Source organism: Plectropomus leopardus, chromosome 2 (assembly GCF_026936395.1).
Source record: "Plectropomus leopardus strain MGB_pleo_1.0 chromosome 2, ASM2693639v1, whole genome shotgun sequence".
Classification (NCBI taxonomy): domain Eukaryota; kingdom Metazoa; phylum Chordata; class Actinopteri; order Perciformes; family Serranidae; genus Plectropomus; species Plectropomus leopardus.
This window is the reverse complement of record NC_142177.1, coordinates 18,146,139-18,171,691: the sequence shown is the minus strand read 5'-3', so window position 1 is coordinate 18,171,691 and position 25,553 is coordinate 18,146,139. Positions and strand designations below refer to the sequence as shown.

Here is a 25,553-nt window from a genome sequence, read left to right as displayed (position 1 = left end):
CTCAATTACATTCCATGGACACCCAAAGAGGGGCCCAGTGGCCCTCTGTTTGTGCCCCTTCCCCCACAAAACATGGCAAACTGACCTCCCCCCTCAATGAGTGTGAGACACTTTATCCCATCCCCCCCTCCCCACTCAGCCTCTCTACTTTGAAAGGACAGGAGATAACAGTTTGAAAGAACAGGAGATAGCCCCATACTCATTAATGTATTCAGATTAGTTTACCTGCAAACAGCTAACAGCATGCCTTTCTTTGCTCCAATCCTATTTCCATCCCCCAAATTCTCAACACTTTACAGATGCAAAAGCACAAAAACATCTTGCATAACCGTAATCATCTATAGCACAAGTTATGACTTAATAAGGTGACAACAAAGTTTGTATTTATTTTACAAGTTAAAAGTTCAGTTCAGGTTTCTCTGCTGTATTCTCTATTCAACTATAACAATAATCAAAACAAGTCACTAAAACACAGTCAAATATATGTATGATCAGATTCTGATCCAGGTCTTATACACTTAAGGGACTGTGCATTAATTATCAGAGGAGGGAAGTGGCTAGGGTGTGAATTTTTTTTTATACCTTGACCCTCCACAAAGCTACAGATATTTTTTTTCCTTTAGCCTCCCTGCGTGACTGGGGGAAAATGAATAATGTGTCGAAGGTCTGCCAGAAATTAAAAGCTGAAACGATTCTGGCCATGATTAATGGTTAAATTTCAATGATTTTTAAGAAAACTTTTTTTTCAAACCTGTCAGAGGAATTTGGGGTTCAGAGGGAATTTAGAATAAATACAAATACAACCATACAACCACAACCAACCAAGTTATAGTACCTTCCCCGAAGACAATTTTAAAAATTTATTTATAAACAAATTAATTAAAATTAGATATATTAATTATTTATAATATTATTCTAATTATTAATTATTATTATTAGCTATTATTTAAATTATATTTAATTCAATCAATGTATTTATAATTATCATTATTTTTTAATTAGGTGACATGCCTCCCCCTTTTTGCACCACCCCTCCCCTCTCATAAACAGTGAACAGTCTCTAATCAATCATCTCTTTTTGGGAAAAGGAGAAAAAAAGACAATTTGTAAAATGTCTTAAATGACAACATGAATATGATCTGTTTAACTATCGCAGAAACTACATAAGCCTATGTCTGATTATTACTCTAGGCTCTAAGTCTGGAGCGGCGGATAAAAAAAGCATTTTTTTACCTAACAGAACTCTCTGCAGGTACACAAATGTATTTTTCATTGGCAGCTCAAATAAATGTCAATGCCATTGTGAAATATAAATAAATCATAGGCTACTGTTGATTCAGACTTCAACACAGCACGTGAGATTTAAAGAATACAACAGTCCTCCTAAAACGACATTTACATGTATTATATTCAAGGCCTTGAATCCAAGGAGGACTCAAAACCCTTCAAGGACTGAGCCGAGCAGGGAAAGTCTAGCTACGGCGCCATCTTGGGGCGAGCAGGGCTCGGTACCAGTCGGTCACTTGTGAAGCTCGCGGGTCGTCGTGTGCAGTCCTGACACTTACCGGTAAGTCACAGAGGAGACTGACAGGGGTGACAGTGATAACCTGTAAAGTAAAGCGAGATAAGGATTTATGTGTGGTGTCAGCAGAGTAACCATGTTTTTGTCGTTCAAACATGTGATAAATGGACAGGCGTAGCGCTTTCACGTCGTCCTCAGCTGAGAGTCCCTGTTTAAATTTATGTGTTTTTGGCGGAAGCTCATGGCTAACATTAACTTAAGTTAACTCACTAGCTAATTAGCTAACCTTACTGCATGTCAGTTATGCAAATATAAGCATCATTTGTCACAATGTTTGATTAAACTTCGCAATTTTATAACGTAACTTACACTGGGAGTAGGAAAGGCAACCTTTTTTTTACTTTAAAAAAAGGAGTCACTTTATAATATAGCTAACGTTAGTTTACTAGTAGAGAGAGACTAGCTTGCTAACCGGAGTAAGTCTAGCTTAAGTTTTCATCTTTTAACATTTAAACGTTGTATTGAGCAAATTTGATGTCCCTACTTTTCTGACAGCCTACATTTTCGAGGCTATTCCCTCCTCCAAAATTTTTAAATTCAGTTTACCATTCTGACAAAAAGATTTTTTCTTTATTCAGTGCACCGTCTGTGTTTAGCTAACACATGTGTCATTGTGTAAACATCTCTTCCTGGCCTGCACTGATTTTAGAAACTTATACCGTTGGTGATGTCCAAAAGCAAGGGTGGATAACCAGTCAGAAACTTATTAAATCTGTTACAAAGTCTAGTTGTAAGATGTAATAATAATAATAATGATAATAATAATAATAATAATAATAATAGAACATGCCCCCCCACCCCCCCCCTCCAAAAAACTAACAAACCAACAAAAAAGACAATAACAACAACATGAAAGAGGACATTTACAGCATACATTGATCCAGAAAAGGCATAGTAGATGCAAAAAATATTACTAGAAAGTATGGAGTTAAGTATCTGACGCTTAAAATTTTCCAGCAGATGTCCCCCAAAGCTATCATGTGCCCTTCAAGTATTAAAACAAAACATAATGACAGAAGTAATAAAACATAAAGGAAACCTACAAAAAGCAGCAAAGCACCGGCATCATTAAATAAATCATCAAATCATAAATCATTAAATAAATAAATAATAAAACATAAAATATGTATGAACTGATAATAAAATGTACAATAATCAACAGACCATAGCATAGCAATGACTGAAAATCTGTATGGAATAAGATGCAGTGGATGAATTTAAAGTGTGTAAGCTAGTATAAAAATATTTTAAGAGCAGTTTTGAATTCTGTAATGGAGTCCAGTATGCCGATGTGAGGAGGAAATGAGTTTAGATTAGTGAGTTTATTTAGTGAGTTTAGTTTAATTTACCTTAGATGTTTGGATGCTGTATAGAAGAAGGCCCTAGCACCGACTGTCCTATGTCTTGTTGACAAGGGGCACACAAATGGCATATTCCTAAAGAATGTTTTTTTTCTTGCTCTTAATATACTAACACAGAAATAGATATACAGCTAAACAAGACAACACAGTGACAACAACAATGAAAACTGTACACATTTAAATGATAGCAATAATCTGATGGCCTGTTTGGACAAAAGGGGTAAAATGGGATACCTGGTCAACTTATTTTTTCTCTACATTATTATGTTTGAGAATCTCTTGGAGAGTTTGTTTTGGGCTTCTATAAAGTTTTCCCACAAGAGGTCGCTGCTGTCTTTCTTCCTGTAGAAGGAGAGGCCACAGCAAACTGAACAGTGCAGGCAGGTGCTTCTTAGCAGCCTAATTACAATAAGCTGAGTATAATTAACATTATCACCAAGTGAACAAACATAGAATCCCCTTATATAATATTTGAAGTACAGAGAAGCAATCATTTGTTTTACCCCCAAAACAAGTTAGCCCAAAATATTGAATGCTTCATACTATAATACATGACATGGGGTAACAATATTCATGTCTGTCTAAAGTTTTGAATAACCTATTCTGCTGTTTAATGTTAGGTAGATTCACTAAGTTCCATTTTAGTTTTCACAATGAGCATTGAGCCTAGTCTACAAACAAGCAGTTACCAATTAATTCTTATAGATTTGAATTGTTATGTCACAGTTGCAGTACACAGATGAATCACACACACACACACACACACACACACACACACACACACACAATAGCACAAAAAAACAAATATCAAAACACAAGTGCTAACATAAATAAAAGTAAAAAAGTATGCCCTAAATAAATCTGTATGCATACAGCGTGGCTATTTTTTTAATGTGTATAAACTCAATATCTATGTAATTTGCTTTGCTAGTTTTTCTACAAAGTTTGCATTCAGTTCTAAATGTTTACATTTGATATTGCATAAATGACAAATTTTTAGCTATAAAGTTTGAATCTTTGGTTCACTCCCTCACACATTCAGCATGTCTGACTTTTAGCAAGACACTAAATCTCTCTGCTGCTTGCTGTGTCTGTGCTGACAACTCTCTGGTATGTGTGTGATAGAGCTGCATAGGCACTGCATAGTGTTGCTCGAGTCAAAAATGATTTTTAAGACTGTGAAATATGTAAAAAAAAAAAAAAAAGACTTCTGCCTGTTAAAATGATAATGTATTTTTAAAAAATTAGTTAATTGTTAACAAAATGGTGGAAGGGAAAATAAACATCAGATTAGGCGAGACCCCCCCCCCAAATATTGTAAAAGCTGTGCTAACATTTGCCAATGGACAATAACTTGTGTAAAATGAATGAATTTTCAAAAGCAAACTTTGAAGTAATTAAAGTGTACCTCAGGGATGACATTTTTCTGTAGGCATACGTGGAAGTAGCATCCCACTGGTTCCCTCATCAAAAAGCCAAGGAGATTTTTTTGGGATTATTGCAGAAAATAAGCTTTTTTGGTAAACAAATATTGACATGTTTTGTTCAGCAAAACAATCTTCATAAATGAACATTTCTTTTATTATTGTGAAGCCTAAATGCAATCGGCAGTAGTAAAAAGCTAATGTTAAGCTATAAATGAACTACACAGTTGCACGACTTAGCGTCCCTACCACCACAAGGCTGTGAAGCCATGTTTAGCATGGTGATGTTCTATAGTCTGATTTAGCCACTTGTCAGTAACCACCCTTTTAAAGACAGAAAAGCTTCAAAATTTTAGAAGTGGGCCATTTACTGACTTAATTAAGTTGTAGAACATAAGCTTGTGTTTAACCAAGGACCTTATTTCAGGCATCTAACCAAAAACCCATTAAAAGACCACTGATTTCAAGAACAGGGAACTGGGAGTGGTAAAATGCTAACTCATGCCTGAGATTTAGGACTCATTACTGCAGCACTCTGTAACATTAATATTAGTTCACATGTCTCCATATAATGTACATTTGGCAAACAAAAAAGTAACCAAATGGCTCCTAAAATGGCAAGATTGCAATAAATGCAGGACAGTTCTGCTCATAGTGAACTCTGGGCCCCGTATATTTTCCCCACTGAAAATCTTGTTAAAATCTTGTTGAATTATGCTCCACGGTTCAATGGTATTATCGAAACTGAAAATTACTGTTTCTTTAACAGTGTAATCTTGGCCTTTTAGTTGTTAAGATACAATCACACCAGTTCAAAAGCCAGCGTCGGGCAAATCACATGGCTGTAATTTAGTCTGCATTTTTAACATTGTTGTTCAGCCTCTATAGGTCAAAGAAACAAGAGTACATTTCATTCAGTGCTTGTTTACTAATTGCTTTTATTTGTATCGCACTTTTTATCTTTCACATAAAGGCTGGTTAAACTTGAGGGTGGGAACTCGTGACACAAATTCCTCCTTAAGAACACAGCCGCAGGACAGGCCTGTCCTTTGTGTGCACATCTGCTGCCTACCCATCGCAGCTATACCAGAGGCCTACTTTATAGCAAGTTTATTAAGCAACAACAGCTGTATGGAGTCGTATTGGTAGAAAAAAAATGTGTGCAGAGGCGTACTATTTTGATCTGGGCCTAAGTCCTCTTGCTCTGCGTTTTAGCTCGCCTGTGCTAAACAAAAGACAAGCAGCCAGGAAATGCACCAGCCAATCAGCAGCTGCCTTACATTCTGTCGGCATGCGTGGCCAGTCTGAGTGTGCCTTATATCAGAGCACTGAGTTGGACAGCTTGGAGAGCCGTGGCTGTGCTCTGAGCAGGGTGAGGGCTGACAGGACTGTCCTCCATGTTTTAATAAGCATTGACATATCACACAGAGTTTGTAGCCATGCATCCACAGAGGTAAGCCTTATTTTCATTCTTTTACATACACAACACTGTTGATAAGGCACCAGCCACTGTGTGTGTGATCCGTGCCTGAGTAATAATACAGGTTTTTCTGACAGACTGGGGGAGGGGGAAGAGTATTTCACCCAACAGCATAGGAGTGGAGCTTGCAAAGTATAGCATGGCACAGTACAACAGGCTGCTAACTGGCTGGCTGTCTGGACACATACAGTAGGAGGCCACAGGTCAAGCGTAAGGTCATTGTATATTCATAGCATACTGACTGAGAAAACCTGCTTTCTTTTGTCAAGATCAAAAGAGGATTGAGTTTTTGTGGCCGCCCCTGGCCTGTGCTGTCAAGATGGCAGGCCTGGTGAGGGATTCAGGCAGGATGGGAGAGACAGGGAGCAGTGCAGAGGGGAGTCCCCAGAGGAATTAACAGATGGTAAACTGACAGCACAGCAAGTTTAATTTAGGCCTCAAACTGGCATGAGAGCCAGGCAGCGGGACAGTGTTGTTAATTGTTTGCCAGACTAGCATGGCAATGAAGAACTGTAAATTGCCTAATTTTTCCAGAGTTTACCCCAAAACCCAGTTCATCTCACCGCAGTTCCCTTTTTTTCACTGGGTTAATTAAAAATGCATGCTTTTAACAGGCCTAATCCTGTAGGCTGCTCACCAGTTTTCTAAAATACCAATTGTCTGTGTACTAAATATGCCGTAGCTGTTTATTTATCACAGGGTTGGAGGAATTGCCTGAGCCTAATGGTGTGCACTGCCTCCCAGTGTTGTTCTGTGCTGCTGAGTGTCAGCCATTTTAGAGAGCTTCCCCTTTCTGTCCCTCTGCTCCAAGCACACTGAGTATTTGTATGTAAGAGAGAAGGAAAGAAGGGAAGGACTTCCTCTGAAAAGGCTCTGCATAGAAACCTCATCCCATCCAGAGAGGCTTGAAAACCTGTTTGCAGTCGACCAGGTTAGATCTAATTCTCTTTATATGTGATGATGTTGGGGATCTGTGTGCATGAATCAGATAAAAAAAAGATTACAATTGTTTTATGATTGTATCTTTTTCTACCATTTTATCAGTGTTGTTATTATTTAATATATTCTAGGTGGCATATCTGATATTTATTTTGTCATTATTAGTAGATGATGTTTGACAAATTAAAATACAGCCAGGGGAACTATGGTCTGGATTTAATGGTGCGCATAATGTTGCTTGACCAGAGTTCAGGAGCAGTCTGCATTGACTGCAACAGCAAATCCCCTCAGTGTTTTGTGAATGGTGCTTGGTAATTCGTCTAATCCCTTCATTCCACTGTGGTGTGTGGATTGGTGTGGGCACCCTTAAATCTGCATTACACCGTCAAACACGGCCTATTTAGTTTGATGTCTGTCTCTGAACTATACACCAGTTGACATTCTTGGACCTGTGTAGATGATGGTGTTGGCCTTGACATTTTTGGCCTAGATGTGTTTCTGTATTGAAGAATGGTTTATACTTGTGTTACGCTGAGCATGCACTAATATGTTTTGTGTGCATTGTTTGTGTTTATGCTTTTAAGTTCTGTATTGATTACATGAAATGCATACATTTGGTCAAACAGAATTAAATTCCACAGAAGGATGGAAAATATATATTATTGCTCTCATTTTTAATATTTTTCATCTTAATGTTGCTCACACTGTCTCCAGGCTGATATTGATTATGAGACAGTTTATGTTGAAGAAGCATAGCAGAGAGAGGTGGTGAGGGAGGAGGTTATGTCTTTCATGCTGTCTGGGAGGCCTGTGACATTTTCAGTCCTGTCTTTGTGTCCAGTGTTAGGCCCATGCTCCATATCAACATGCTGGGGCACATAATAAGCTGCATGTGGTCTTTTACAGCAGATTCGACTGGTGCCGTGTGTACGTGCTGTGTGTGCGGTGCGCACAGTGGTCAGAGAGAGAGGGAGAGAGAGAGAGAGAGAGAGGGGGGGGGAGAGAGAGTGTGTTCAAAATGGATGCCATACACATACACTGGCTGAGAGCACAGCGAGGGAGGAAATCTGATCCTCTCCCTGTCAAGCCTGTAGAGCTGCATCTTACATGTCTGATAAAAGGCACACGACCCGTATATGTCTGTGTGGGGTTTAAAGGGAGCGAGAGACTCGGTTTTCAGGAGGTTTTTAACAACAGTGAGGAGCAGTCCTCTCTGCATTGCAGCACTGTGGCTGAGGAGAGCGGGGAGAAGAGAGCCTGTGTGGCACACCGAGCTGAGCACCCAATCAGGCACCTCCGTGTGGTGCTCAAGCCAATCGGCAGCCTGCAGCCGAGGTTAAAGATTGACAATTGCAGGAGAGAGCAGCAGGGAGAGAAGGCCTTCTGGGAAACCTGGACCCATCTTTTCCCTCATCCCCCAACGCCCTCAATAATTGAAAAAGATTAAAGAATAGGCTGAAGAATCTGTATGTGAGTAAGGAAAAAAAAGGTATGCTGTTGATTTCCTACATTGAAGCATGGGTGTTGTGGCAGTGGTGGGTGTGGAAAGGGTTGAACCAGTAGGTTACAATAGGCTGTTTGTGTGATCTGTGGTCTTTGATTTAAAAATGTTTTTGTCAGGATGGGCAGCATTGATTTGTGTCCTTGTGCCTGTCTCTGTCCCACTCTTTGTCTTTTGATGCTGTATTTCCTGCTCTGGACAGGACAGGATGTTGCTGGGCTTGATTGTCTGAGGCTGTCCAGACAGGTTAGATGAGGAGGCCAGTAAAGCCATTTCACTGCACTCCTGTCTATCTCTGCAGATGTGCTGTGCTCCTGTCTGATATTTCATCCTTCTTTAGTGATGGAGGAGGAGAAGGGGCGTTGATGAACAAGATTGTTGAAAAGGAAGCATTATTTTTGTGTTCATTGAATTCCTGCTTATTTTTCACACAAACATTCAAATGGTGCTTTACTCAAGAGTAAAAACTGGCAAAATAGAAGCCATCTGAATGGTGAGGCCGCTGCATTTGCAGTGGCGTCAGAGACAGTGGCAACAATAATAGGATCGACAACAGGGTGCCTGCAAACCAAGGTGAATCATGTTAAACTGATCCTGAGAAAAACCTGTTGGGCAGATTTTGAATAGGAGGTGGTTCACAGCAAATTGTAACTTGCATTTCGAGGAAACGTTTTTCATCAGATCTGGGACTGTGATTGTGCAATCAGTCATGATATGCTGTCTGTTATTAGGCCACTTGATCATTGAATATTACATGGTTTTAAAACAACAGGGAAGTCTGAACTACATGCTTTTCACCTGCTGGATGTCAGATGGTTCAGACGCTGCAGATTCTACTGTACTGTGTTTTCACATTTCCTATTTATAGATCCTCGGTCAGTGGAGAAAGGTGCCTGCTATTTATGATTGGAGAATGGCCCTACACATTGTGCCGCCTTTGCTCCAGTATTGGTTAACTTTCGATGTAAATGAGTTTAAAGTACATTAACAATATATCACAAAGGTGTGGTTTAATTCTGCTCTAGAGCTTACCATTTTTTGCATGTCTTCAAGCTGTTGATGTATGGTGTGAGTGATGTAAATGCAATGTTATCAGCATTGTCAGTCCTGATGGGTCTTGAAAGTTGTATTTCATTTTTGGTAAAATGACTTTAAAGTACCTGTACCATGTCTTGCATGTATACAGTATGTCTGATATTTTGGAGACAGGTTTCCAGTTGTTTTCATGCAGACTATTGTAATGTGTTGTTGTGTTTGTTAAAGTCACATGACCTTTAGCAGAGAAGAAATTGCTGAAAACTGTGTTTTTGTTAACTGCGTACAGTGCTGCTGGAATCATACTCTTAAAGTCATATTTCAGTATTTCACTTAACAATGAATGGTTGGTGAAAAACTTTCACAGACACAATCATCTAGCATCCCATAACTGGTGATAGCTTTATTCACTGACTTCATCATTCAAAGCCCTTGAAACCTGTGTTATAAGCATAGCACTTTGTCAGAAGTAGTGTTTTGAAGATGTGTTTTAATACAGTTTTTTAAAAAGATGATTTATGATGCTTGTGTTCCCAACTGAGCAGCCCAAATCTAACAGAGAACTAAAATCATGTCGAGAGACAGCCTGCTGTAAAAAATGGACTGTTCTTTTCTAGAATAACCCCACTGTGGTAGTGTGAGTGAAATTTATTAAGAAGAATATGGAACTGCTTAATAAAAAACCTCTGCAGGAATGTTTTACTGACTTGAAGGTCCTGTGTTTACAATTTAGGGGCATCTAAATTAGTTACGAGAAGTAGTATATAATATTCATAACTACGTTTGCATTAGCTTATAATGACCTGAAAATAAGACATTTGTGTTTTTGTTACCTTAGAATGAGCCGTTTCTATCTACACATAGAGTGAGTCCTCTTCCATGGAGTCCACCATGTTGTTCCACAGTAGCCCAGAACGGACAAACCAAACATTGGCTCTAGATACGTCCGTTAGCGTTTTCGATATATACCAAAAAAGGATTTACATTTCCTCTAATGTAGCACACAACTGGAGGGCAAAAATAATCACAGTTGTTCCAATTTGTTGGCACATCAATCAGTTGTGTTTGGTGATATGAAATGGTCAGATTTTAGTTCAGATGCAAAACTTGGCCTTCAGTGGCGGTGAACTTGCTAGGCCAGTAACTTTGGATGTTGCATGTGCTAAGGACATAATCGTTCATTACACATAAAGTTTGGCATTTTTGGGAGCGTTTCTTTTCTGTTTTAATCAGAGCTGACAGGAAATGAGGGACAAACATCTTAAACCCCTCAGTCACCAGGATGTCCCAACTAAAATGTGTCTCTAAAGAGCATTTTGTTCAAATTGACAATTACAAATAACGTAATGATAACAGCATAAGTAATAGATGTGAGGATTTTCAGCTGTAGGTCAGGCTTAACTGATAAACCTTTTATGATGCTCTTTTCTGCATCAGTTTATCAGGGGAAGAGGATAAGTCTGAAATTACAAGAGAAGGAATGGAGATCTCAACACGATCCAAAGGTAAGAACACGCTGTACAAGTTTGATTTTGGATAGGTTGGCAGAGCTCTGTGTCTCTACTCATGCAGTGATGTGTAAAGTAGTTGTTGAATTGGTATTATATTAGCCTATAAACTGTATGAGGTGTGTTAGGATTCTTCAAATCCATGATTCAGTTTATTTATTTATTTTATTTTCGAATCACTGATGGCTATGCCACTGTATACTGTCATGTCGTGATTTGTAAAGATCATCATTGCTGTGATATTACTGCCATATATTTCCTGGACCATATGAGGGCCATTTGGTCAATTAAAAATAATTTATTTAAAATGTAATAATAACTGATTTCACTAGTCAATTGGGAACAAAAAAGAAGAGTCACTAGATGGCAGAAGGGTACTTTACAACACCAGCTTGCATTTTCTCAGTTTGCTTTACGTTCACTTTCGCTTCACTAGCGTAAGCTACAAACTAGTGTTCCGGTCAACCAAGCATTTGTTGTTTACATAACTAACATTTCATGTTCGACTCCGGCAGTGGCCATGGTATCTGGAAAAGTTTAGCTGCAAGCCAGCAGTAACCATGCTGCTTCGTCTTTAAATTGTAATTTTTTTTCTTTGGCCGAATGCAAGGGGGGGGGGTTATTTCAATCAATAATCAAAGCATCTAACTCTCCATGCTTACTAACTTCAACCAAGATTGATTTCTTAGAGTGTAGGATAACTGAGGTGTGTCATTTCTGTTATTTTCCTGCTTTCAGAAGGCCATCAGTGTGACCCTCTGGGTTTATGTAATTTTTGACCTTTGTCTGCATTTCCAGACACAGGGTCATCAGAAAGGGTGACCCAAAAACGAAAGATACCGAGTCCCTCTCATTCGTCTAATGGTCACTCCCCTGCTGAAACATCCCCCTGCCCAGTGAAAAAGAAGAAGAAACCAGGTGCTGTTAGCAGCAGCAAAGACCAGGTAACAATCACCAAGAAACAGGATTTAAACCTGCTATCAGCCTGAACTGTTGTTTGGTTATAATATTCAGACTTAAATTAAAACAGCATTTGAGATTTTGTTTCAATCATCAAGAGTTCAGTCTCTTTGATGAAAGATGTGAACAAAGCAGTCTCATGCACAGAGGAGTTGCACACCTGTGCCAGTGCACGGCTGTTAATGCTGAAGTGATTAAAATGGAACGGTTTTAGCAAAAATGCATGTGTTTTGGGAAATACGGCTAGATAAATGAGTCTTGGATTATACTGCTCGAGTTGTGTGAGAGTTTGTGAGTTAAGTTATGGTTTGATATAGTTTTTCTGTTGTTAAATGCGTCCCAGTTTTGCAGAAACACCCTACTCCACCTCAACAACACTAGGCACAGTTAAACACATCCCCACCTCGAAGCTGCCCAGTATTACCACAACTGTTGGCCACTTTGCAGCTCTGCTGGGGCAGATAGTGGTGAAGAATTAATTTCATTTCTCATAAAAAATGGGATTTTGTGTATTTTCTTCTTCAATGTGCCCCTTTTGCCATTGTCACCAGTATTTGTCAGTTTGCTCAGGGGTTAGGACAAAGTGATTTTGTGTCCTGCTTTATATTATTGCTAAACTGGCAAAAGTGGCACTATACACTCTCCTGTGATACTTTATAATAACTTGTTACAATTCTTTCCTTTTGTTGCATACATTTAATAAGATCTAAACTGTTCTGTATTGTGGTTGTTTGCAAGACTATGGGTATTAGAAATCTGAATAATGGCACATCGTTCCATATAACTTAGACTCTTTGCACTTTAATACATGCTGTTTTAATTCTAGCTGTCATAAGTCCAATTCCTGATTCCATCAGAGGCTAAATATTGTGATATAATAACAATATATCACAAGTTACCCTGTTATTTCCACGTCTTGTCGGCTTCATTTAGAAATATAATATATTTTAATATAAATTAGTATTTCAAGAACAGTATGAGGCATGTTATTAACATGTTATGTCACTGTTCTATTTTATGGTGTTATTATTTTAGAGTATGTCACATGTCTGTCGTATGAATATTTTTGCACACTTTTACGTAATTGTTCAATCTCATTGGAAACTACTGGTAATTAGAGCTGTGTTTTGGCAACAATCTGGTGACATTATATGTATTATGATGCAGGGGTTATGATCCAGTGAATTGTGATAGTGTAAACAGGGCAATATGCAATGATTGTTTAAAATCTAATTTTAGGAAAACTGTTAATGCTAGCACGCCTTCATGACTGTGTCTTTCATATGTCTGTGTTTCTTTGCTAATGATATGTTGTTGCTTTGGAGTGGAAAAGATAGATTACAAAACATCTATCTAGCAGTCAGGGAGTTAAACACAATACAAAATGAACCACTGCCAGGAATATTTGCGTGTAAACTATTAATTAAAAATGAATACAGTCTTTTTGGTAACTGATACAGCATTGCAAAACACAGTATCATAATGTCCACATTGTTTGCCTGTCTGCACATTGGTGATGGTTGTGTTCTGAAACACAGACTCAAATCAGAGACCTGAACCTAAAAAAACGTGGCTTAGAATAAATAAACGGACCTGGTGTCTTTAGAGGTCATTTCTCATCTCATCAACCAGCAAGTCAGTGTGTAACACAGCAGTCTGTGTTTTGGACCTATGTGTGCCTCTTTTGATGCTGTGTGTGCATGCCTGCTTGGCTTCTCTAATCTCTGGCCTGATTTTGACTTCCCCAACTTTGTCTTTCTTTTGCCTGCATTCCAGTCAGAACTAAGACATGGTCCCTTTTACTATGTGAAGCAGCCAGCACTCACCACAGACCCTGTTGATGTTGTACCGCAGGACGGCAGGAATGACTTCTACTGCTGGCTGTGCCACCGCGAGGGCCAGGTGCTCTGCTGTGAGCTCTGCCCCAGGGTGTACCACGCCAAGTGCCTCAAACTACCAGCCGAGCCCGAGGGCGACTGGTTCTGTCCGGAGTGTGAGGTACTCACCCAGGAGTGTGTAGAGTGTATGGGTGTTGTGAACCACATTTCAAAGCCTTTAGTTAAAACCTGTGTAATATTTGTCTGATTATGGAGGACCTATAAGTAAGTTTGGACCTATGTGATTAAAAAAAAGTTAGGCCTGCATACATTTTGTGCAATAATGGAGTAAGGACAACTGTTTTCCTCTCAATGTCTTCCAGAAAATTACAGTTGCTGAGTGTATAGAGACTCAGAGCAAAGCCATGATGATGCTAACTATAGACCAGCTGTCTTACCTCCTAAAGTTTGCCCTTCAGAAGATGAAACAGCCAGGTGTAAGTACTCTGGTCCCTCTGTCTTTTTATGGAAATTATGCTGCCAAACTGATGATATTGTTTCAAGACAGAGAGTCTAATCACAGATGGGGTATACTGTATATTCTCATTTCTGCCTTTTCCAATTGAACATTCAAATTCTGCATTTTCGTTATGCTTGCATAATGAAAAAACAGCTCTTGAATCTTGAATTTTGAGATTTATCACTTGGATATTGGCATGTGCTCTTTTCTAGCCAGTCTTAATTTTTAGATTGCTTGTGCAACCAAAAGACACGCTTTTGTTCTGGCCATCATTTTTCCCATGAGTCGTGCCAGATGTTAAGATCTGCACCCTCAAGTACTACCTGTCCACATTTCAGTCCAGCATGATATATGATTGATTTGCATGTGCAAATTATATCAAATAACAAAACTAACAATCGTAGTTGTACTATAATGGGCCTGTCATGGCTGGAAACCATGAAGGTGAAAGTGCTAGCTGGTGGTGAGGATACAGCTGCCCCTCTCACTCTCTTTCAGGATCATCCCCGCTTGTCATCTCGCTCCCCCCATGCAGCTTCCACGCAGAGAAAGACTTTTAATTGGGTAATAAATTACACCACTAACAAGACCCCGTCATGATTTCTTCCTCCACTGGTTTTCCTCCTTTTGTTTGAAGCGGCTTTTAGATTTTCTCAGTAGTAGCTTGGTGGTAGCATGTTCATTTGCGGTAGAGGGGAAGGTTGTTTAGTGAATTTGGCCCGAGAGTTTATTTTTCTTTCTGTCTACCCTCTTTTATAGACCGAACCATTCCAGAAACCCGTGTCTCTTGAACAGCATCCAGATTATGCAGAGTACATCTTTCACCCTATGGATCTTTGCACACTTGAGAAGGTAAACTCATAAATCTGTCACTTCTTCTTCTTTTTTTTTGATAACACGAATGTATAAATGTTAAAAAGTTATTTGCTTTGCTTTTTGCATTGCAGAATATTAAAAAGAAAATGTATGGCTGCACAGAGGCCTTCTTAGCAGATGCAAAGTGGATTTTGCACAACTGTATTATATACAATGGAGGTATGTTTCACAGTGTGGAAACCATAACAAGAATAAGCTTGAGTGACACAAATAAAATTGATATCATGCTATATAGTTTTAGGGCCTGTGTCCCCACGGTGTTGGGTAGTGCGTCATCCCAGCACTTCATAAAAAAAGCCCTTCCAGCGCTCGTTTTATGAAGTGCTACATGTCGTGGCCTTTGCTTCTGTGAAAATATCTTCACATTAACGTTTGCTTGGTAGCTATCATAATGCTAACAGTTAGCATTAGCATAATGTTAACAGAGGGATGACTACACAGCTAACACAAAGGTTATTATGGTACCTTGATAACAGCTCAACACAAACCTCAGTGCCTGGCTGATCTACTACAGCAAATAGTCTTTTCTGTCTTTGTTATGATTCAGTTTTTCACTGAAACTTCATATAGCTTGGGATAACTAGCGAAAGGAGTGGCAGTAACAAGACCAGCACCTTACCGAAAAGTTCAGAGATTTTCAACTGGAAGAGCTTGGAGTGGTTGCACAAAAAAGCCACAGTGCTCTGAAAAATATGCTTGGCGCAGCGCTTTTTCTCTCAGCAGCTGCGTACGTTTTTTCCTCACTGGGAAGAATTGAAAAAAAGATGCAAGAAAAAAAATGCTATGCTAATTGATGTTGGTGATATCAGCTGTCTTCCAGTGTTGATTATCAGCTGTCAGTTACTTATTTTGTTAGTTTTCGTTTACAGTTTGTTCAGAATAATAAATTAGAATAACTGAATTTTGTAAAATGATAACATACTGGTATTATTACAATACAATTCCATGTGATTATTAAAAAAAATATCAAGTATTGAGCTTTCTAGTGACTATTTCTATTGTATAACATAAACCTATGTTCTTGTTTTAGGGAATCACAAACTCACAGCTACAGCTAAAGTGATAGTAAAAATCTGCGAACACGAGGTGGGTGTGTGGGTTGGGTCCAAAAATTTTTTATATTTGAGCTGGATTTTGATTTGCTGATTGATTAAAATCCCCAGACATAACAGCTGAAACTTCATTTCATTTGTCTCTTGATTCTTTAATTGCAGATGAACGAGATTGAAGTTTGTCCTGAGTGTTATCTGTCTGCTTGCCAAAAGAGAGACAACTGGTTCTGTGAGCCTTGTGTAAGCTAGCTGAGTAACTTGACGTTTCTGTTGATGGTTCCACCAGGTTGTTTACCCTTTTAAACATAAATCACTGGAATACAACCACTTAGTTCCAGTGTTTTACTGTATGTCTGCAGAGTAACCCACACCCTCTAGTGTGGGCCAAACTGAAAGGATTTCCATTCTGGCCTGCTAAAGCTCTGCGGGACAAAGATGGACAAGTGGATGCGCGCTTCTTCGGTCAGCACGACAGGTATCAAAACCATTCGTGCATCAGCTGCTCAGTTACTTGGGCACATTTCAAACTTTGTTTAAAATGTCACATTTTATCCCTCAGGGCTTGGGTTCCTTTAAACAATTGCTACCTCATGTCCAAAGAGATCCCATTCTCTGTGAAGAAGACCAAGAGCATCTTCAACAGCGCCATGCAGGAGATGGAGGTCTATGTGGAGAACATGAGGAAGAAGTTTGGAGTGTTTAACTACGCCCCCTTCAGGACACCCTACACTCCTGACAACAACTTCCAGATGCTGCTGGATCCCTCCAACCCCTCATCCACCCCGATCAAACCTGAGAAGCAGGAGAAGATCAAGCTGAGCTTTGATATGACGGCATCCCCCAAGATCCATTTGGCCAGGACCATACTGTCTCCGGCTGGAGTGGGAGGAAGCACTGGAAGTCGCCGGCTCCCTCTCAGTGAGATGCCTCGCTCCCCCATGAGCACCAACTCCTCTGCCCATACTGGCTCAGATGGGGAACAAGAGTCAGCAGACAAGCCCCAGACAAAAGCAGCAAACAGCCAGTTCGTTGCAGGAGAGGAGAACATGGACTGTACAGGTATTTCATCAGGTGTATCCCAGAAAACAGTGAGAGGTTGGATGACTGCTGTTTAACCCTTTGAAACCTGGAGTGACATAACTTTTCTTGTGCTGCTTTCAGACTCCTTTCACAAGTATTCAAACCTGTAAACCCTGAGCAAAATGGAGCGATTTCTCTTGAAACATGTTAAAAAGGGCAATGAGCAAGAAATCTTCCACATTGTAAGAAATTAGCAGATTTAGAAAATTACTTTTAAAAAGCAAGGGAAATATGTTTAGAAAAAAGGGGAAAAAGTTATAATTTTTAAAGAACTTTTTTTCAGGTTATTTACTCTTGTTTTTTTAAAACTATTTATTTTTTTAAATTTTTTTAACTTTTCAGGTTTATGTACTTTTTACTAATTTCTTGCTATTTTTGCCTTTTTTCTTTTGCTGTTAATTGCTCTATTCCCATGTTTTTGAAAGGCATCAAGCCAATTTGCTCAGATTTTGAAGGGTTAAATGTCCAGTCGAGATGTCCCATTATGGTTCAAAAATTGTTTTAAAAAAATTAAAGTTGTTGGCAATATTACCTGGGCGTCCAAGAAACATTGGATTTTGATGTTAACACAAACAAATGTGATTCACACAGAAGTCAAACCTCAGTCTCCTGTATGAAAGTCCCGTGCTTGACCCATTCATCCACCATGACTCCTTCCATGTGTCACCTGCCTCTCTAGCTAAAAGCACTGGGGTTTAACTGTCCCATGTGCAATTAAAGATAGCATGGATAAAGACTTTTGGCTCTTTCTTTTTTAAAAATATATTTTTGGGGGCTTTTATTGCCTTTAGTAGATAGGAGAGATGTAGCATGAAAGGGGGAGTGAAAGAGGGGATGACATACAGCAAAGGGCCGAGGTCGGACACAAATCCGTGGCCGCTGTGGCGAGGACACAGCCTCTGCACATGGGGCGCCTGTTCTACCAACTAAGCCACCACGCGCCCCAACTTTGGCTCCTTCTAACACCATGTGCTTAAAAAAAATCAAAGAAACAGGAATTTGACATACACACGATATACATGGATGGCGTAACCATCTTTTTTATATACCTGTCAGTGGACATGGAGTGGACTTCACAGTGTCACACTGATCACAACCATTTAACAACCACACAAGTAAATTGCTAACAAAATTATATTGTATTAAAAAGATATGTGCATTTGCTTTTTCATAATAATACGATCAATATTTCCAGGTTTGTCAGAGATGGTTGGACTGGACCATTATTGGATGTGGAAACAATGTCACCATCTGGCTGTCCACCATATAATCACATTGCAGATTTTTGCAGGACCAATTACGACCAAGGACCCAACATCACTGTCCAACCCATGTTTGCGGGGATTTTAATTGTAGCTACAAGTTTGTTGTGTCAAATGAGAGGACATTTAATTAAACAGTGAATATCTCTAAACAGCATCACCTGCCCATCCGCGACCTGGTCCTGCAGGCACTTCTTTGGACAGCCCTAAACCATTCCACTCTCAGGCTCCAGGCATCCCCAAGCAGGAGAAGACACCACCGACAGGAAGCATCCTGAACCTCAATCTAGGTGAGTCTTTTATGGCACTTATGTAACATGCATGAAAGTCTTTGATAATGTCCATTCTTTGCAAATATAGGTCACCATTGGACATGATTCTGCTAGAATTAAAGTCTAGATATTGCTTATATTTCTGTTTGGAGTCATTTCACGTTGTATTCTTCCAGATCGGAGTAAAGCAGAAATGGACCTTAAGGAGCTTAGTGAAACGGTTCAGCAGAAACAAGGAGCCACACCGGTCCTCACTTCTCCTAAAAGACAGATCAAGAGCCGTTTCCAGCTTAACTTGGATAAAACCATTGAAAGCTGCAAGGCACAGCTGGGTTGGTATAGTATGCTATATGCTATAAGTTTTTTTTTGTGATCACTTCTTCATATAGACAAAACAAAATTGTAGATCACTAAACACAAAGGGAACTTCACTCAGGGAGCAGGACTTAGCCTGCAGAATAATGCAGAAATAACTAAATGAAGACGATGAATATTAGTTCACAAATAAAAGGCCTAAATAAAGAAAAACAATAATGAGTCAACGTGAATGCACACGTAAACAGAACACCGTGGATGCAGAACAGTGTACAATTATTAGTAACACAGTACCAACCATCACAACAACAGAGAACACAAACAATGTTTTCTAATTACAAACACATAGAATTTAAAAATGCAAAGACCAGATTATGTGCATGGCACATAGAATAGTGAGAGGGTTATGTGAAAGGGAATGAGGTCAAGGCGAGGCTACAGGCTGGGTTTAGTTAAACATCTGGATGATCTTAAAAGCTTTAGACTAGTTATTTATAGTAATTAACTCTAGCCCCATTAATTCTGGCTGTGGACCTTTCACGTAAACAAACATCTGAAAAGAAAAGTTAGCCAATTTAGTATTTCTGTTGTTTATAGTCAGCAGGATCATTGCCCTGTTTTAGAAGTTGTTTAAAGAAGCACATTTTGGAGATGTGGATATAACGTGGTGTGATGAAATCGGTCAATATTTATCCAGTTACTTGCTTATTTTTGCTTGTTGCTCATGCTGTGTTTACGCTACGAGGGGCATAGCAACAGCATGATAAGCCACATTATCGCTGAGTCGTTGAAGTTTTGCTCAAACTTCTATTAACAGGTCTTCACAGGCTTGTGTGTGTCTGCTACCTGTCACAGAGCACCTTAACTGATTGACATCTAAATATCTTTGCTTTTGATCAGTGTATGAGCCCCATTTTAACATCACATTTTGCCATTCTGTAACATCACCCTGTGCACCACAATGCATAAAGCTACCACTGCACCAGCTTGCTAAGCTAAAAAATACAGTGCCACAGCTAGAAACAAAAATATATGATTGGTTGATGCTTCGCCGCATCATTGACACTGAAATAGTTAAGGCCAGCTCAACTTTGATTTGTGGCACGTCACACTGTCTGCAGCGACAAATGTTGGTTGTCAGTTTGTAGCTTCATGCCACCGGCTTCCATTCAAAAAGGCTTGTAGCTCGTTGCTGTGTTGCTCATAGTGTGAACACAGCTTTAATAGCTGAACCTTATAACATATTGAACGGTGATGTGACATTTCCCTCCTATCACTTTGTTTTGCAGGCATCGATGAGATCTCTGTCGATGTGTATAAAGGTGTGGAACACAGTGACACAGAAGACTCTGATAAATCGGACTCCAGTGACAGTGAGTATGCCAGCGATGAGGAGCAAAAGACCAAGGATGGCCAGGATGCAGCACTTGATGATGAAGCCCAGAAGGAGCCTACCAAAAGTAAAGTCAAAGACAAGCCCTCCCCAAGTCAAGAGAAGGAGGCTAAAGCTGATACACTTGTGGCATCTGAGACTGAAGCAGGTGATGTTACTGCAACAACAACAGATTCTCCAACTAAGGAGAAAATAAGCACGGATTCTGAAAAAGAGAGCCCAGAGAAGACCAAAGCACCTCCAGCATCACCTGGTCTCAGGGACAAGGCTCCAGTGAAAGAGGAGGCAAAGCAGCCTGTGCCAGTGGAGGACTCTGACTCAGAGAGAGAGCTGGTTATCGACCTTGGAGAGGAACACGGAGGCAAGGACAGGAAAAGGAGCCGAAAAGACAACACCACTGCTAAAGAGTCATCTGCTGGTAAAGCTGAAGGTAAGAGTTGTACTTTTCTCTGCTGATCCCACAAGAAATAATCCAACACACACTGGATGTGATGCCCATTCTTAGTTTATGTAACACAGAAACATCATTATAGTGACTGTTTCCACGTACTTTCTCGTTGTCTTAAAGCACAGCATCATCATATTCTCTATAATCGTGAGCTAAACTGCCTTATGATACCATAGCTGTAGTAAATTTCTTAGCTTGCATTCTAACACAGAAATAATACAAGTAATGTAAATATAAAGCTAACCTTAGCATAGTCCGCTGCTATTTAAATTATACAGGAACTGTAGTAAAAACTTAAATAATATCAGAACATTTGTAATATATCTTATACCAAAACAAGCATTTTTAACAATACTAAATTATGTGATCAGGTGGCTCTTACAATCAACCTTGTAACTGGTAAATAATGTAGGTACTTTCTCTTGTAGGTAAAGCCCTGACGCCATCATCACTCCCGTCTCAAAACAGTACAGCTCCTTCCACACCCTCCAGTGTTTCCACACAGTCCCCTTTGGCCATTCCTGTCACCATGGTCTCCTTCACAGCTCCCTCGCCTGCAGCCATAAGCCTTGCAACAGTGTCCAGTGCCACAGCAACACCCCCCTCTTCCTCCTCCTCCTCTGCCTCCCCCACACCAGCTTTGAAGAAACAGCGACCCCTGCTGCCCAGGGAGACGGTACCGGTGGTGCAGAGAGCTGTGGTGTGGAATCCCAGTGCCAAATTTCAGACCTCCTCTCAGAAGTGGCACATGCAGAAGGTGCAGCGTCAGCAGCAGAACCAGCAACCTGTGGCGACCACGCAGATGCAGGCGTCGTCTCCCAGGCAAGGTCAGGCTCAAGTGCTGACACAGACGCAGGCCACTGGGAACGGCTCGACAGCGGTGTCCTCATCTTCAGCACAGCAATCTTCACAAAGTACGCGCTATCAGACCAGACAGGCTGTTAAAGGTAAATAATGTTCCAGGTCAGGGTTCCCACAGTATTGGAAAAACCAAAAAAGTCATGGAATGCCTGGAAAAGTCATGGAATTAGCAAAAATCATTGAACGTTTTGGAAAATTCATGAATATAGTTATGTATAATGAAATCAATTGTTACAGTTATCTCCTGTAATGCAACATAGCAAATTTATTTCCTGTAAGTTAGCTGTTCACATAACATAGCTCAAACATGCATCAACTTAGAGCTCCATGATATATTGTTTCAGTGTTGACGCTGCAATGCATAGCAGTTGTATCGAAGGATGTGTAATGTCAATTAAGAAAAATTAACTGTAATTACTAATTTGCCGCTTGATATTAAAGGAAGTCTTGTGAGGTTTTCTTATTTTCCATGGCCCATACCGGCCGAGACTTCCTCTTAAAACAGGTTACTTTTCTTTTGTGATGTAGTGTGCTGACACACGTGCGAGACACACGTGCATGTGTGTTGTACGTACTGTAACCGGGCCGGCAAGTGACACAGTGAAGCACATGCTTTTTTACCCCAAATGGAAATGTGGGTGCTTGAAAAGTCTAGGAAAGGTTTTGAAATGTTGTCCATAAATTGTGAGAGAACCCTGTACTGTTCCAAATATGACTTTACACAGTGTGTGGGCCAGTATATATCAAAATTTACTCATGTCATAGCATTTAGAAAATCCTAGAATTTACCCTCTACAGCAACAAATTTGATGGCTAAATATTTCACTGTCCGTTTGTACCGTTTGTGTCTGATTTATAGTGTTTTCTAATTCCTGCAGTTCAGCAAAAAGACACTCCACTCAGCACATCCACGTCGGCTGTCACCCTCGTATCCGGTAGTCCAGCATCTGTAGCCATGATGGCAGCATCAAGTTTAGCCACAGCTGCTACATCTTCACCAGTGGCAACAGACTTGTATATCCCCACTGCCTCAGCGGATGTAGCTGCAGACATTGCCAAGTACACAAATAAAGTTAGTATAATTTTTGGTATGCATTTGCTTTACCACTGACTTTAGCCCTGTTTGATCTTTCTCTGGCTAAAAAAACCTAGATAAAAACAAGCGCTGAGAGCAGTTTGTTTTATTTCTTTGTACAAATGTCTGCTGTCTAATACACATAGATACACTAGATTCCAGTCTTGATAGTTTTCAAACTACATATTTTTGACTTTTGTATATAAAAGAGACTTAAAGACCTCAAGACAAAGAAACCAGATTAGTCTTGTTAGTAGGGGTGCGATGGTTCTGAGACAGAGACTGGAACTGTGCCACAAACATCCTTGATCTTGCAGATCTGCCCTCTGTGTTATGGTCTCCTTCCAACCTGCTGACACTAGGACTGCTGTGGGTGTGTCCTGTTGAGTCTAAGCTCTCATTATGTTATGGGATGGAGCTCTCAGGATGTCTGCAAAAATTTCATTTACAATAGCATCACCCAAATTTATGGATTAGCGGAACAAGACAAAAACAGACTGGAGGGCAAGTCTTTCTCCCCACAACACTGCACATTCGAACCAAAGTAATACAAAATGCCATACAGTGTTTATCTCTGTGTACATGGTGATGTACTCAGGTCTGCTGAATGCTGATTTAGAGCATATGATCAAAGTGCTTGAGACCCGCTACAGTGTGCCTTCCCATGTGCATTTGAGTCAGTCCATTGTGCCTGCCCTGTATAAACGGTAACTTCATGCTGCAGTTTGGGAGTTGTTGTTTATTTTTATTGCAAAATGCCAGTATTAGAGTGCCTTAATTCCTACAGTAGAAATTATGGCCAATGAGCTACCACTGGATAGTCACATTTTTCAAAATAAATGAAAAAAAGTAAATTTATGTGTTTTTAATTTTGTTTTGTTTTCCCTGCTTTATCAAAAAGTGACCCAGTGAGCCAAAAATCGAGGTACATACATAATTGTGAACTTTGTGTAACACTGCACCCCTCGTTGGTAGGGCTAATGTCAGTGAAATTTCAGAATTGTATGCTCCACTCTCTTTCAGATAATGGATGCAATCAAAGGTACAATGACTGAAATCTACAATGACCTTTCTAAGAGTACTTCAGGGAACACAATAGCAGAGGTAGGTGTTTCCTCTTGGCCCTGTAGAGACTCAATACTATACTGGTCGTAAGAGTGGCTTTGCATGTGACCCTTCACTTACTCTAACATACTTATGGGTTTTTAATTCAGATAAGACGACTGAGAATCGAAATAGAAAAATTACAGTGGCTGCATCAACAAGAGCTGTCAGAAATGAAGCACAATCTCGGTGAGAGTTTCATCAATCAACAAAATACTATGCATGTAGTCGTCTTTCTTCCAAAACTGTGTGATGAGTTTACTTGTGTTTGATGATGTTTGTGGTCTTGGATGTAGAGCTGACAATGGCGGAGATGAGGCAAAGCCTGGAGCAGGAGCGAGAGAGGTTGGTGACTGAGGTAAAGAAACAGATGGAGCTGGAGAAGCAGCAGGCAGTGGACGAGACGAAGAAGAAGCAGTGGTGTGCTAACTGCAGGAAAGAGGCCATCTTCTACTGCTGCTGGAACACCAGCTACTGTGATTACCCCTGTCAGCAAGCCCACTGGCCAGAACACATGAAGTCCTGCACTCAGTCAGGTAACAGCATGCTGTTTTTTTTCACACAAGGAGTAAGGGCTATTGTTTTGGGGGTTTTTTTGGCAGCTCGTTGCCCTGTGTAAAAGACTCCAGTCCTTTGCCTGCCTGCATAATCGCAAGCCATATTTTCGTGCATGTAATAAATATTTTTCACTTTTGTTCTATTTGTAGCCACAGCCCCACCACAAGAAGCTGAGGCTGAGTCGACAGTAGACCTTCCAAACAAAGCTTTAGGGCAGACTAACAGTGGCCCAAACTCTCTCAGAGACACGCCGGTCTCTGCACCATCTGACAAAGACTGTGACATGGAGAAAAGCACGGATAATGTTGCTGTCACTTTGTCCTAAACAAGCTTACAGTACTTGAAAATGTAAATGTGTATAGATTTTTTTTCACTATAAGGATATGTCTACGTAAATTGTTCTGTTCAAGCAGCTGTTAAGGGAGCAATCAAAATTCTTTTTGTTTATATATTTTTGTTTTCAGGGCTCACACACTACCCCCACTGCACACAGTGGTCTTTACATTTTAAATGTGGAAACAAGACTGACAGAAAATAGTTATTAACCACTACAGGGGGCAGTTTAAATAATGTATACTGCGTATTCATGCACTCTTTTGCAGTCTATAGAGAGCTGTCGGTATAAAGATCTCAAGAGCATGCCTGAGTGTCAAAAAAACATACACATAGTGTAAAGAACAGCAGTTAAAGAGTTTAGGACTGCAGAAATGTAACCCATGTTAATGGACCACAGAGATTTAGATTAGACCTGTGACAGAAATGTCTGTAAATTCCTTATTTTGTATTCTGTTAATTTATTTGTTATTCTAATGTTGCCTGCTGTATACTGCAAAGACAATAACAAATACAAACATTTTAAACAAGCTGTTTCTATGGTTACCCTGTGCACCAAGTAGTTATGAAGCAGTCTGCAGAATGTAGTTTCAACAATAGGTTTCAACTTTTGAAATTGCACAAGTCCAAATATATACAATTTTAAACAACCTTTAAATTAATATTCTTTCACTTGAGCAACATCTTGGAAAAAATAAGCAAAATCCTTTTTGATATATCACTATTCCTTCTTTAACATCCATTTTATATTGCTGTGAAAACATCAACATTTCTCCTTCAAACAGCTGTATTTATTC

At 39.8% G+C, this 25,553-nt stretch overlaps 1 protein-coding gene across 6 annotated transcripts; it reads left to right on the top strand.

The window, feature by feature from the left end:
- Positions 1-1,483: 1,483 nt before the first annotated feature.
- Positions 1,484-25,286, top strand: zmynd8 (zinc finger, MYND-type containing 8). 6 transcript variants are annotated; one of them, XM_042503116.2, is made up of 21 exons: positions 1,484-1,567; positions 10,760-10,827; positions 11,629-11,774; positions 13,567-13,788; positions 13,991-14,104; positions 14,626-14,691; positions 14,887-14,979; positions 15,075-15,162; positions 16,034-16,089; positions 16,218-16,295; positions 16,415-16,530; positions 16,615-17,114; positions 18,553-18,687; positions 18,846-19,001; positions 20,274-20,807; positions 21,254-21,772; positions 22,565-22,758; positions 23,785-23,865; positions 23,976-24,054; positions 24,162-24,401; positions 24,573-25,286. In XM_042503116.2, the coding sequence occupies exons 2-21, from the start codon at positions 10,803-10,805 to the stop codon at positions 24,746-24,748; spliced, it is 3,618 nt and encodes a 1,205-aa protein (XP_042359050.1). In that variant the 5' UTR covers positions 1,484-1,567; positions 10,760-10,802; the 3' UTR covers positions 24,749-25,286. The 6 variants fall into 6 exon arrangements, with proteins under 6 accessions (XP_042359050.1, XP_087943003.1, XP_042359033.1 ...); XM_088086877.1 differs by lacking the exon at positions 1,484-1,567 and adding an exon at positions 5,705-5,820 and having other exon boundaries at positions 13,645-13,788; XM_042503099.2 differs by lacking the exon at positions 1,484-1,567 and adding an exon at positions 5,705-5,820.
- The last annotated feature ends 267 nt before the right edge of the window (positions 25,287-25,553 follow it).

Coding starts and splice junctions, on each gene's coding strand:
- zmynd8 (XM_042503099.2), top strand. Junction 15,163..16,033: donor CTGTATTATATACAATGGAG/GTATGTTTCACA, acceptor TTCTTGTTTTAG/GGAATCACAAACTCACAGCT. Junction 16,090..16,217: donor TAAAAATCTGCGAACACGAG/GTGGGTGTGTGG, acceptor CTTTAATTGCAG/ATGAACGAGATTGAAGTTTG.